Source organism: Nothoprocta perdicaria, unplaced genomic scaffold, assembly GCF_003342845.1.
Source record: "Nothoprocta perdicaria isolate Ctin4 unplaced genomic scaffold, notPer1 scaffold_209, whole genome shotgun sequence".
NCBI lineage: Eukaryota > Metazoa > Chordata > Aves > Tinamiformes > Tinamidae > Nothoprocta > Nothoprocta perdicaria.
In genome coordinates this window covers 875,354-888,146 of record NW_020455305.1, presented here as the reverse complement: position 1 = coordinate 888,146, position 12,793 = coordinate 875,354, and the positions used below count along the sequence as shown (strand labels likewise).

Genomic DNA, 12,793 nt, shown 5'->3' with positions numbered 1-12,793 from the left:
CGCCGCCTGCGGCAAGTACCGCGCCGCGCCGCAGCGCGCGTTTCCCAGCGCCGCGAGCCAACGTGGCCGTTTTCGGGTGGCGGCGCCCCGCGTTGCCTGTGCCCGCAGCCGCGTCGCGTTGCTCCGCAGAAACCTTTTCCCCGTGCGCAATTCCCGGGGTTAGGGGCGCGTGGCGCCCCGTCAGGCAGTCACTGCGCAGACCTGGGCTGGAGCTGGCTGGGGGTCAGGGCAAGGATTTTATTTATTTTGGGGGTAATTCTGGCAAACAAGTCTAAAAGTTTTTGCTTGTTTGTTTGTTTATTTTTCCCCAAGAGGAGGAGAGGATTTTTGTTTGTTTTGGGTGGGCTGTGGGGAGATGTTAACAGCCCAATGTGGAGATGGCTGATCACTTGCTTTTTCCTACCTGTGGTGGGTTGGCCTCATTTTAAACATTTCTGACATGTTCCCACCTAACTTACTCTTTTTTAAAGTATTTTCTGAGCTCTAAGCATGCGTGCCGTGCCCAGATAATTTTAACACAGCTCTTGTATTTTGTTACACCATTTTTCCATTTTGCAGAGATTAACTAGGAGATCTTACGGGAAAAAAAAAAATCTTAAAACACCTTGTATGGTAGTTAAATCCCAGTAGATTTTAGCTTGTTAGATTGGGTCCACCAGTCTATTTTACAGGAAAATTCGAGTCAGTTATTGCCATTTTCCATTGAAATACAAACCTTCCCAGTCGATTTACAGCTTTTGAAAAACTCCTCAGTCCTAAGTTATGAAAAGATTTGGATTTCCAAGGTGGTGGTAACCTAGCAAGTTGAATACGAACTTTTGAGATAATTAGGTAGAGCAGTTCCTGATGGACTTAATTAGAAAGCGTGATGAAAGAAAACAGTCTAATACATCTTTGCCTCCTGCCACCAAACAAAGCGGGTTCTTCCATTAGCGAGGTTTCAGCATAGTTAATGTTGTGCTTGATATGATAAGTTAATAGCATGTCTGTTAACAGGATGTCTGCCTTAAGATAGTTTACTTATACATATGTAACAGTATTTTTGGCAGGTGAGATCATTTCTGTGAACTCCTCTGTCTTCCATAGCAAAACTCTTTAGCTATTTTTTTCTTGGCTGATACACTATTTTCCTTCTTTTTTTTTTCTTTTCAACACCAGAAGATGAGAAAGGTTTTTTTCTTTTTGAACAAGTAAAGGCTGCAAACAGAAAAATTAGAATACTGTTGTTACTTTTGTTGATAGGTAAGGAGCAAAGAAAACCAACCGTGGATGGGTTTATGCAGCTTACTGCTTTTCGTGTCCTTGGTCTCATTTTCTTCATGAAACTACATGATGCTGTGTATTTCAGTGAAGACTTGAAACCTAAATCTTTTAAACAAAAGCAATACTTCTGTATCTTTATCTGATCTTCTGAAAGCCTTGTGCACTGTGCTCCCTCCATAAGTTCAAATGAACTTTCTTGAATCTTAAATAACAAAGTTTGTTACTTTTGCTACCGGAGAAAGAACATTAGCAGTAAAAGTTAAATATTTTCTTCTCTTTTACTGTAGATTGGTACTACCACGTGCCACTGAAGCAGCCAGAGAAACCGGTGAACTCAGAAATCCCACTTCCTCCAACATCCCAGATTCCAGGTCTGAGTGATCTTGCAGAACCTCATGATGAAAAGATGTTTGGGGGCCGCAGGAAATGGATCAAAGATACTGATTCAGAATATGTAAAGCTGGCAAAGCAAGGAGGCCGACCTGGTGAACATCTGCTTTTTTTATTATTATTATTATTATTTTATTTGCTTGTTTTTCTTCTAGTTTGGTTTGTGGTAGAAAAAGTTTATGAATGTTTCAGAAGAATATTCTGGAATTTTGAAAGTTAAACTATGAAAAAAAAATTATTGATTGAAAATGTAATCTAATAATCTAATCTTTGTGGTCTGTTTTTAATTTAGCTACTCATTTCCAAAATCTGTGGTCTTATACTGTCTAATGTACATCTGAGGAGATCAGTATGACAGCTTAGCTGCATTATAGAGAAGTCTTTTTGATTTAGACATATTTAAGTAATGCTCTGGTAAATATCATCTCATCCCAGAAAGCATTATCAGACAACTTTGCAGAGATGTATAAGGTGTTTTGCTTATAATGACATTCAGCACTTTACAGTTCTGTACATGCTCTGATCCTGTACCAGGATTTTTCATGATTTACGTTACTGTTAAGAAGTGTAAAACTTGAATAGGTGCTTGCACGTAAACTTAGAGTAGAATGACCAATATAGGAGTACAAATTCTCAGGCACTGAGATAGGTCAATGATGTCAATGTCATATGATAGAAATATGTCAAAAATATTTAAACTAATATGCATGCTACAGTTGAAATGCAGTGCTGAAAGGTGCTCATCATTTGTTTTTATCAAGAAATATGAGTAACACTGAATAGAAAAAGCCCTCTTCCTGACAAAGCAGTACTCTGTAGATAAAGGTAATGCATTTATTACTAAAGTCAGATAATTAGCAGCTTTCATCTTTTTATCCTAAGACTTACTGAAGCACCACATTCCTGCTACAAGCAAGTCATCTCCAGTAGCATATGCTGCCCCTGACTGGTACTCACACTGCTCTACTTCCTCAACAACCGATGAGCCACAGTAAGTCTGCTGAGATCCCACATAACTTCTTAGGATTTCTGTTTATTCATTGGTGTTTCAGATGATTATTTTTTAATAAAATGTTTCATAATTATCCATAGTACCAATAATCACTAAATCTTTGTCTTCAGGAACCATGTTTCTACTATACCGGATTTTATGATTCATAAAGAGTTTAAGGCTAGTGATCATCATAGTACTAACTATGAGACAAGAAGAGCACCATTTGATTTCGATATGAAAAGTGTTTGGCAACGGGATGCTGAAGATAAAGAGAACACAGGAAAAAAAAAGGTATGATTGAGAAACACTTGGCAGTGATGCTCTCTGTGCAGAGATTGTGAAGATGTTTCTGATCAACTTCCCTTTTATAAGGGCCAAAAAGTCTATAGTCCAATGCAATTTCTGTATTCCAGAAGCAATTTTCTATATTGAGGCTAGAGAACACTAATAAAATTACACTTTTCCTAAGTGCTTGAGGTAGAGCATCTGAGCCAGAAATTTGATTTCCAATCACTTTATATTGTGCATGTTTTTAAATGTGTATGAAAGTCAATAGTTCTCTGTCTTGGAGGAGGAAGAAAGAAAGAGAAAAAAGGGGAAAGAGGGAAGGAGGAGGAACAGAAGATTGTTCAGAGAAGGACTTAACTTGTGTTTTAGTTTAAATTCAAAGATGCTTCTGAAAGATACTGCCCTGTCAGCCTAAGAACATGTAGATAGCACAGAATAAATATAGCGCAGACTGCCGTTAGATAAAAAAGGTCCGTGTGATATCTTGGTTTTGTCCTGGAAACCTGTGTCTCAGCCTCTCTTTCCTCTTGCCATCTTCTCCATTTATATGTTTAAGCTTGATAGGTTTTGTTGATGTTGTTTTTGTTTCTAATATGCCCTATAGTTTGTGTGCCTCAGTTAATACAGTTCTTCAGAGCACCCATGGGAATACTTCTAATATACTTGAATAGCAATAAGTATTTTCCACTCAAATAAAAGTGCAAATGCTTGACTTTTTAAGAACATCCTTGACAGACGTGAGTAACTAACGCAAGTTCAGATCAATGGCTTACAGAAGTAAGTAGACCTTTTTTCTCAGAACAGGCTTGGGAACATCCTCTTTATGTGAGCAGTCAAACACACAATGTGTGCTTGAGCTATAATTTGCCTGATGTGACTAGATGAAGCTTTATTTCTGTCGGAGTCTTAAAGTACTGAAAATACAAATAAAAATGGCTGTGGAAGCCCTTTACAGGGCTAGAACAGAAGGGAGATGAAGCACTGTCCCTCGCTCCTGTACTTAGGAACTCACTGTCTTCAATGCTGTGAGTAGTCAAATTTCATTTTGACAAGAATAGATGAAATTGAAGTCTATGGCTGTTAAAGTGGGTTCCGTTTGTTTTATAGCCACTATATACCCACTTCTTATGTATAAGCTAAGTTTCACCAAAGATGCTAAATAACAAGCCTGATTCTTTATGATTAAGTGCCTAAGAATCAGATTATCTGTGGATTATTCTTCCCCTCACCTCCTTTTCCCCCGCAACATTTCTAAAATGGTTGTCCTCTTTGGTAGCTCTCTTCTTATACTACTGTTTCTCTTGTTCCACAAGAGATGCTTGCGGGAAGTATCTCTCATACTTTGAGACATCATATGGTGCTTTTCTTTCACAGCTACTTCTAGTAGTTGTCTCTTGTTATGAGAGGTTTCTATCCTGTGTTTTGTTAAGAACACATCCCACAGGAATCTTTCACTCAGGAATCTTTCAGTAAGACAATGGAGGACAAGTTAGTCCTCCAAAACTGAGAGGTATGATGGGGCAATTACGGAGAGAAATCTCAAAGGATGTCCTTAGGGACAAATGCAAAAACATTTAAACCTCTAAGGGTACCAGTTGTGCTCAGATCAGCACACATAGTTCCCAAGTGACCTTTGCTCCAGGTGTTTAAGATTTCATTCCACTCTTCTCTGAAATACTGAAATCTCCACCACTGCACATACTAAAACGTGCCTTATGTCTATAATTTTGCATGGGAGGACTGGAGACCAGGGGGAAGCCATCATATTGTTCTCTATGCCTCAGCATGGATCCAGTCTCTTCCTGATGCCTCAATTGCAAGCACCCTTCTTTCCTCTGAGAGTTACACAAAGCAGCAAAGAATCATCAGCATGTGAGGAATTCAACTTTCATCCTCATACTGACATGACAAATTACTAGCCCAAATGGAAACATCCTTTAGCGACAGACCTCTAGCATCTAGCATCTAGTGGGAGATCAGCTAGAGGCGTATCAGGGTTTGCGCCAGAGCTAGGCATTCTTTCTGCTACACTACTAACTCTACTCCCTCATGTGTGAAATCCTTCTTTTTCCTAGACATTTGCTTTGGAATTCAGCTTTTTGTTCAAGGATACTTTTTTCTTTTTTTTTTTTCCTCCTTTCCCAAGTCGAAAGGAGGAACTTCACTAGATAGTGGTACTGTTCATATCCTAACATTCAACATACTTCTAGTAGTAGTATGAGAAGTTCCCTGTTCATCATAGAATTTACCTTTCGTTGTTGTTTTCAGTTTTTAATTGCTGTCCTCCTGGAGACACAGGAAATACAAAAATATAAGTACATTTTTTATATATTTATGTATGTATGAATACTTTTTGTATTTCACTACCAGTACTTTTTCAGCCCATCTACAGTTTGTAATTGCAATAATAACTGAGCACACTGGCCTGGTAAATAAGCACACTGGATGGGGAACTGGAGCTTCCTAAACTCCATCTATTCCCAGCTCTGCCACTAGTCTGCTCCATTGGCTTATGCAAGACACCTCATGGTGCTGTGTAAACAGAGGTAAAAGCAGAGGTAAAAACAGAGGTAATACAAAGCAGAGGTAATGATAGGATTCCTTTTGTAAGGTGTCATGGAGTTCTGCAGAGCATACACAGGTATATGCTTGTTGTCTCTCAGTAAGTGCAAGTAATTTGATCTGGGTTTTTGTCTTGCTTTTTCTGTACAGAAATTTTACGAGACTTGTGGTGAATGGGCTTTTAGTTTCTATAAGAAATGTCTGAAAGCCGAACTCTACGAACTGAATCTGCATGTGCTCCTTTGTTCTGCAGTGTATTTTTATCTGCTTTAGAATTTTCCTTCATTGATGTTTTCCTGTGAAATGTTTTATAGTGTCTGCAATCCATTTACAGTTGCTCATTATGCACCTAACTTTTGTTCTCTGTTCTTGCATTTTTTAATCTTGTTAATGATACTGTGGTATGTGAGTCTGCTTAGGTTCAGGGTATCTTTATGCCTCATGTCCTTTTTATAGCAATATAGCACTTCTAGTTACTCTCTTCTCATTTCTTCCTTTAAAATAACTGGCCGTCAGTATCTTTTATGCCATAGGGTGCTCTCATGTTTTGGATGTTTAAAAGATAAAATGGTCAATATAGTACTAATAAAACAACATATTATAGAAAGGATTTAAAAATAGTTTATGGCATCTTCAGGTATTTCCTTTTTTATTTTTTTTCTTAATGAAGCACAGTGTAATTAGTCTTTAAACACTTTGTTATTTTTATTTATTTTAAACCTCAAATTTCTTCTAAATTATTTATGAAAAATGTCTGGTATTAGTTGAGGATATTTAGTTTTAACAATTTTATTTGAAGGAAGTTTGGTCCTTCTGTAGTCATTGATTGTGATGAGTGTTAAAATAAACAGCCCTGGTATGTATTGCTGATGTTTCTCCATTACTTTTCAGTAACTTTCTAACTTTCACTACGAGACCTTGTAATGCTGTTTTACTAGTTTCCTAGGTGTCTTTATATCTGTTTACCTTATTGGGATATCTCAATATAATCAAAGAAGTGATCTCTATAACCACTAGTCAACACTGGATTTCTTAACCTGTCTTTAACTTGTAAAATAAAGGTAGTATTTAGTAATATATACTTTCATTGTAGGCTTCTCGATATATCTGGATTTGTTGGAATCTCAAACCCCAAATTAATGTAGTTAATATATAGGTATAATAGTTAATATAAAGGTATAACTATACCTTTATAGTTATACATGGGTTACCATATGCTTTTTACCCCAAAATATTGCTATAATTAAACAGAATTTCTGGTCACATTGACCTTAGTAAGACCAGAGTGTTTTCAGAGATTGCATGTAGAGAACTGAGCCATGATGAGAAGTTGCAATTGCTAAGTCTGAACTGGAAACATAATTTTGATAGTAAGCCTACAGCAAGACAAAGGTCATGAATGACCATAGTCCAAATTATTGCTGTGCTGGACAGACAGCAGACAGCTGATGTCATCTCAGATAAAGAAGTGCTGTATTCCCTTTTAGTATTGCCTTATGTTCCTCTATGCCTACTGCTGGAAATAATATTCCTAAAATGGTAACACTGAAAGATTCTCAGTCTTTAATAGGGCGCATTTTCCACACCTCTTATTCATTTTTATCTTAACTTACTTTACTAATTAAGGTTTCTGTAACACAGGTAAAGTTTCCAGCTATAAACCCTAAATATCAAAGCAAAATTCAGAATGTTCCTACAAACAAGGAGTTCAGTGGGAAAAATAAGCTTACCTTTCCACCCATGTAAGTCATACATTTTTTATGAAATTCTTTAAACTCCTGATTCTGCAACCTTTTGTGCATATGAGTAATCCTATGAAATTGTATAGATCTAGATCTGTGAATGTTTTTTTGGACTTTGTGGGTCCTTATTGCCATTAAGCATGGTATCATCTGGAGTACTGAAATGGTTTTATAAACAACAAATATAACAGGACTTGAGCTTACATGGCAAAGATACTAAATAGGGCTTTGCTTTGTGAAAAGTAAGCATACAGTTGTATGGTAGAGCTTCATGCAACTCACTGTTTTTACCATATTCTAAATTGGTTTTGTTGTTGTTCTCAATACCAGTAAACAGGGGCCAACTGCATTGTTGTAAACTGTGCTCAAAGAAATAATGGACAAAGACACAAGTGTGGCATCTAAAAAAATCATATTAACTATTACCTAGCATAAGGTGATGTACAACAAAAACACTGTAACAAACACCTGGAAGATAAAACAGTTTTCTAAGCAAATGATTACATCATCAAGCTGTACACAACACTGTGTGCAAATTTTAAGTCTTACAAATGTATTACACATGGACATCAGTAATTTCAGATTGTTTTAGAAATGTGTTAATTTAGAAGTTTATTAGTACATATTAACTGATTAAACTTGGGGACAAAATGCCACCCACATAACTTTATTATTATCTTAATACAGTAATACAATATTATTATGTTAATACATGTAACAGTACTATTACACTATTATCAGCCTGTTTTACTCTCACATTCTTCATTGAACTTCTTCATTTATTTTTTCTAGGACCAGAATTCTGTAATTATTGTACATGTTAAATTCCAACAAAACGCATGAATGCATGGCTTATATAAAATTATGCATGTGTGTTTTGTGAATTGGGTATATAGATGTGTTTTTTTTATGAAATGATTTATATGTTGGTTTATATATTATATGATTTATTTATGCTTTTTCTTCCAATGTATTTTGTTGGCTTTACAGGCCTGCTCAGAGAAATGGTGAAGCAGTAAACTTCAGCAAATTAATTAGCAATGGTTATGGAGCTGACTGGATTCAGCAGCACATTGAAAGAGAAAAAAAGGTTCAACAAACATCAGAAAATAGTGAGGAATTGAGAGGTAATTTTTTTTGTCTTACATTATTATTAAGAATGAATGTATGTATATTAAAGGATTCTTGGTCTTCTTTGCAGATCCTCTTTCTCCAGGTGAGTATCAGAAGGAAGCACGAGAGCAAAATCCAAAGTGATGCCGTATTCAAAGGAAAATCTGCTACAAAACAAAAGGATGAACCTAGATTTTTCTCTGGACCTGAAATAGGGCATCTAATATGAGAAATTGAAATCAGCTTGAGGATCCAATCTCTGATCATGCAGAAGATGCTGCCTGAAGAGAAATGAAGACCTTGTAGGTCGATCCAGAAATGCTTTTCCTTAACAGGAACGAAGAATATTAGTACTCCTCTTTTGCCGTCAGAACCTATTTAACGTTCTGGTGCACTGAAATTTTTCTTAATTAGTTTCTCATTATTGAAGGAAAGCATTTGGGATATTTCAAGCCTCCAAATAGGTTCATGTGGTTGTTGCTGATTTATTTAACATGAAGTGTGCCTCAAATGTGACATTTTGGAAATAAAGAAAACTGAGGATTTTTCAGGGTAGTGGTTAAATTGGTTTGGTTACATCACTGAAGCAAAAACAGATAATGAAATGATGGTTAGACTGTGAGTATTGATGAAAAGTGAATAAGCTACATAGTTTGATATACAGATGCATTGTACTTTTGAAAATCTTTTCCTTTCCAAGCTATTAAACAATATGACCCCTGCTTTTTTTTTTATGTTGTCTTCTGTCAACCACAGATAGTCAGCCTGAGATGCATTGTGTATCTCAGTGTTTAAAAAAGAGGAAAAAGCTTTTGCCCTAATAGGTGTGGTTTTGCCCCAAGTGTGTTGTACTTTGATACAGTTTCAACTTTAGTCTCTTCATAGGTTCAGGTGTGTGCTGAAGGCTTTGCTTGGACTTTCCTCAAGTTTTTCCTTCTTTCCTTATTGCAGATTCAGAACCATCACTGCCTGAAACAGCATCTGCAAGTAACGAGTGAATGCCATAGCTTCAGGAATACTCCAGACTATTGGGAAAAGTAAAGCATTATAGGGCTTATAATGAAGTCCACTTTTTATATGCTAGATTACGTTTATCTGATAAGATTACATTTCTAGTTAAACTGCTTCCTTATTGAGTGCTTTATCTCTGAACTTCACTGTGCTTCGTTACAGCACGTTGTAAAGCGTAGGCAACAGCTGTCAGCATGAACCCTTACACCTTTGCTTAATAGGGTTTCAAGGAGCAAAACTGAAATTCTCTCTAATATAAGACTAGTGCTCCTTTGCTGTTGTCACATAGGATTACCCTGTTGCTGCTGATCTGTACTATACGTGAGTAATGTATCAGTATAGTTGAAGAAAAGCTTGCTGGTTTGGTTATGATTGTACTCATCATTTGTCTCATAAAGAAAGGGGAAGTGGAGCTGTATGGGTCTAACTGATAGAAACAAACTGATAAAGCTACCTTGGGTAGAAAAGCAAATCCTTCACTGGAAAGGTAGCCTCTTAGTCCCCAAAGCAGATTTACACCAGATACTCAGCTTTCTTGCATGATTCTTTTCACTACACCTGCTGCATAAACACTGGACATAGTGTTCGGAATTAATGTATAACAATTATTTTGATATTCTGAAAGTTAGATACTGACATGTTAATGTTGACTCTTTTATCTGTTTGAAAGAGGAATTCTCTCTGAAGTCTTGTGAAATAGAAATATTTTATTTTAAAGCCAGTTAAAATTCTTGTATTTTCTGATAAGATTTGTTTATACTAAAAAGGGGGAATTTTAAATAAATGAAATTGGTAATTTGGTTATTTTCCTTTTCAGAGTATATTTTAAATACAGTCCACACCTTTGAATCCAGAGCTGAAGATTTTAATGTACTATTGAATCTACATTTCTACAAAGAGAATGTTAAGACAGCTTGATTAAGCAATACTTTGTTATTAAAATTTTTAGAAAATTGATTAGAAATATATAAACCTACTGCTAATCCTAAGCCCCCAAAATTTCAGTGAAAGCTGTTGTGAGTTTTACTGTTGATAAAGAAGAGCCAGACAAAGAAGAGCCAGCATCTGAGCCTTTGCCATTCATTTTAACAAATAATGCAAGTGTCTGAGTTGCATTTACAAAAATAAAGGGCTAAAACATATGTTAATGGCTAATGTATATTATTGATTAATCAGTACATTTTTCCAAATATGAATAAATTTAAATTGTAGTATAAATTTAAATTATCTGAGTGGTATGTGAGGAAGAAAATACAAAGAAATATTAGCTGAAGTAAATTCCCATTTAAAATTGCTTTGTAGTTTAGTTTTGGATATATTGAAACCCTTAATTTTGGTGTGAAAGCAATGCTTTTGATGAAATCTAATTCTCCAAGAGATGCTGAAATTGAGGTTTATACTATTGGACCCTGATCAGTACAAGAACTGCCACTACGGAGCAGCATTAAATAATAAGTTAGTATGACAAGATTATATAACAGACAAATTGTTGATATTCACAGGATTTCAACTATCGAATTTTAAAGTTAATGCAGTTACCAGCAATAGCACTGCAATATTTTCAGGAAAAATAAGTAACATTTTACAAGTTCCTCAGAATTATGCAGTCATATATGAGTTCCTCAGAATTACCCAGTCATATGAATCTCCCTCTGAGAATTCAGCTATGTTTCGTACAGCCTTTGGAGAAGATGATAGCATTTATTACTAAATGTCAGATAGAGTCCCATGGAGACCTGCTTTTTCTGCCCAACAATGAAGAAATGCAACATTAAAATGAATGCTATTTCTGAGCGTCTACTGGAACATACTTGAATGCCTTTAACTATAAGCAGTATTTTTCAGTCCCATCTTCATCTCCTGACAATACAGGTGTATTTCCTATGATATTTTGTAGGAAACACTGCTCCCTGTTATGTGTTTTACTGATACAAAGGAGAAGTAAGTAGGAGATGATGATAAAACTCTAGAATTAAGTTGATTAATTGGTGATTAAGATCACCAATTTTTTTCAAATGTTCATCAGTTGAGTAGTAGCATGTTTTTGTGTTCTTAGATATTGATATATTGAATCTGGGTCTGTTTAGCCTGGGGAAGAGAAGGCTGAGAGGGGCTATGATTAACATGTATAAGTTCAGGAAGGGAGAATGCAGGGAGGAACGGGGCAAGCTGTTTTCACTGGTGGCCAGCGATAGGACGAGGGGTAATGGCCATAAGCTGGAGCACAGGAAGTTCCGTCTCCAGGTGAGGAGGAACTTCTTTACTGTGAGGGTGACAGAGCAGTGGAACAGGCTGCCCAAGGAGGTTGTGGAGTCTCCGTGTCTGGAGGTCTTCAAAACCCCCCTGGATGCCACCCTGTGCCCCTTGCTCTGGGTGTGCCTGCTTGAGCGAGAAGGTTGGACTAGATGATCTGTAGAGGTCCCTTCCAACCTTGAATATTCTGTGATTCTGTGAATCCATTTCTGTTAGTTTTTTTGGTTTTGTTTTTGAATTGACTTGTCTTTAAGGTATTCAGTACAAGTTGGAAACAGTAATGCTATGAAACAATAACAATATGGGTATTTAAAAGCCTTTTTAAAGTGTATAGCTAGTCAGTTAACAGAGATCAGAAGGTGCTCGTTGTGCCAAAGTTGATTAAAGCCATTCCATAAAACATGAATTCTTCTGTAGGTGTAACTCATAATTACCTCATAACTATAATACTGCTTATTTTCTGTGGAAAAAAAAGTAGTAATCCTATGTTACTATTTGTTCTTCTAAAGAAAAAGTTACGTATGAGGTTTCCTAAACTAATTCTATTACTTTGAATCATTTGATACCCAAATGTTCTTTGCTTCTGAACTCTTCACCTCTACTTTGGAGTTCTTGTCCAAAGCTGTTGGTTTTTTTTTTTTTTTTTAGGCAATTGTTAGAGAAAGGCGACAAAGAAAACTGAGGTCATAACTTGGTCACTTATTACTATTATTTGGCTTTAGTACTTACTAAAGTACTGTAGTACTAAAGTACTGTAGCACTTACTAAACAGTGTTTATAGTATTTATAGTAGTGTTCTTAGTTCACAGTTCTTTTTTGTGTGGGCTTTCAGAGCATCATATCCAGTTTGAACCATTCTCTCTCTTTTTTTGCTTGATTCACCACTACTTAAAGCCTGTATGGTGTTCCTCAAATTCTTAAAAGTTTGTTTAAAGTGACATTAAGGTGTATTCAGGTTTTCTTAGTCAAGCCAAGGAGAGGTTTGATGTGCACTGTTAACCAGCTGAATCTTCACAGATAAAGTTTGAACACCATGAGATAGAACATTAACAACCTGAAGTGCTGTGTCAGGGTTTTCAGATTTCTCATTACAAGAGCACATAGAGAACCTTGAAATTTATGATTTCGTGGTAGGAATAAGAGAGCTACTGCAGAGGTGTGAGGTAACAGTTGAGCA

General features: G+C 36.3%; 1 protein-coding gene across 1 annotated transcript in view; it reads left to right on the top strand.

Moving 5' to 3' along the window:
* Nucleotides 1–9,993, top strand: part of CUNH7orf57 (chromosome unknown C7orf57 homolog) — a 10,359-nt gene extending 366 nt beyond the window's left edge. The window contains exons 2-9 of the mRNA XM_026038382.1: nucleotides 109–222; nucleotides 1,551–1,748; nucleotides 2,536–2,644; nucleotides 2,776–2,938; nucleotides 7,139–7,239; nucleotides 8,230–8,366; nucleotides 8,441–8,455; nucleotides 9,304–9,993. Coding sequence (XP_025894167.1) covers nucleotides 109–222; nucleotides 1,551–1,748; nucleotides 2,536–2,644; nucleotides 2,776–2,938; nucleotides 7,139–7,239; nucleotides 8,230–8,366; nucleotides 8,441–8,455; nucleotides 9,304–9,350 — 884 coding nt within the window. The 3' untranslated portion in view covers nucleotides 9,351–9,993. The remainder of the gene's footprint in view (nucleotides 1–108; nucleotides 223–1,550; nucleotides 1,749–2,535; nucleotides 2,645–2,775; nucleotides 2,939–7,138; nucleotides 7,240–8,229; nucleotides 8,367–8,440; nucleotides 8,456–9,303) is intronic.
* Nucleotides 9,994–12,793: the final 2,800 nt, after the last annotated feature.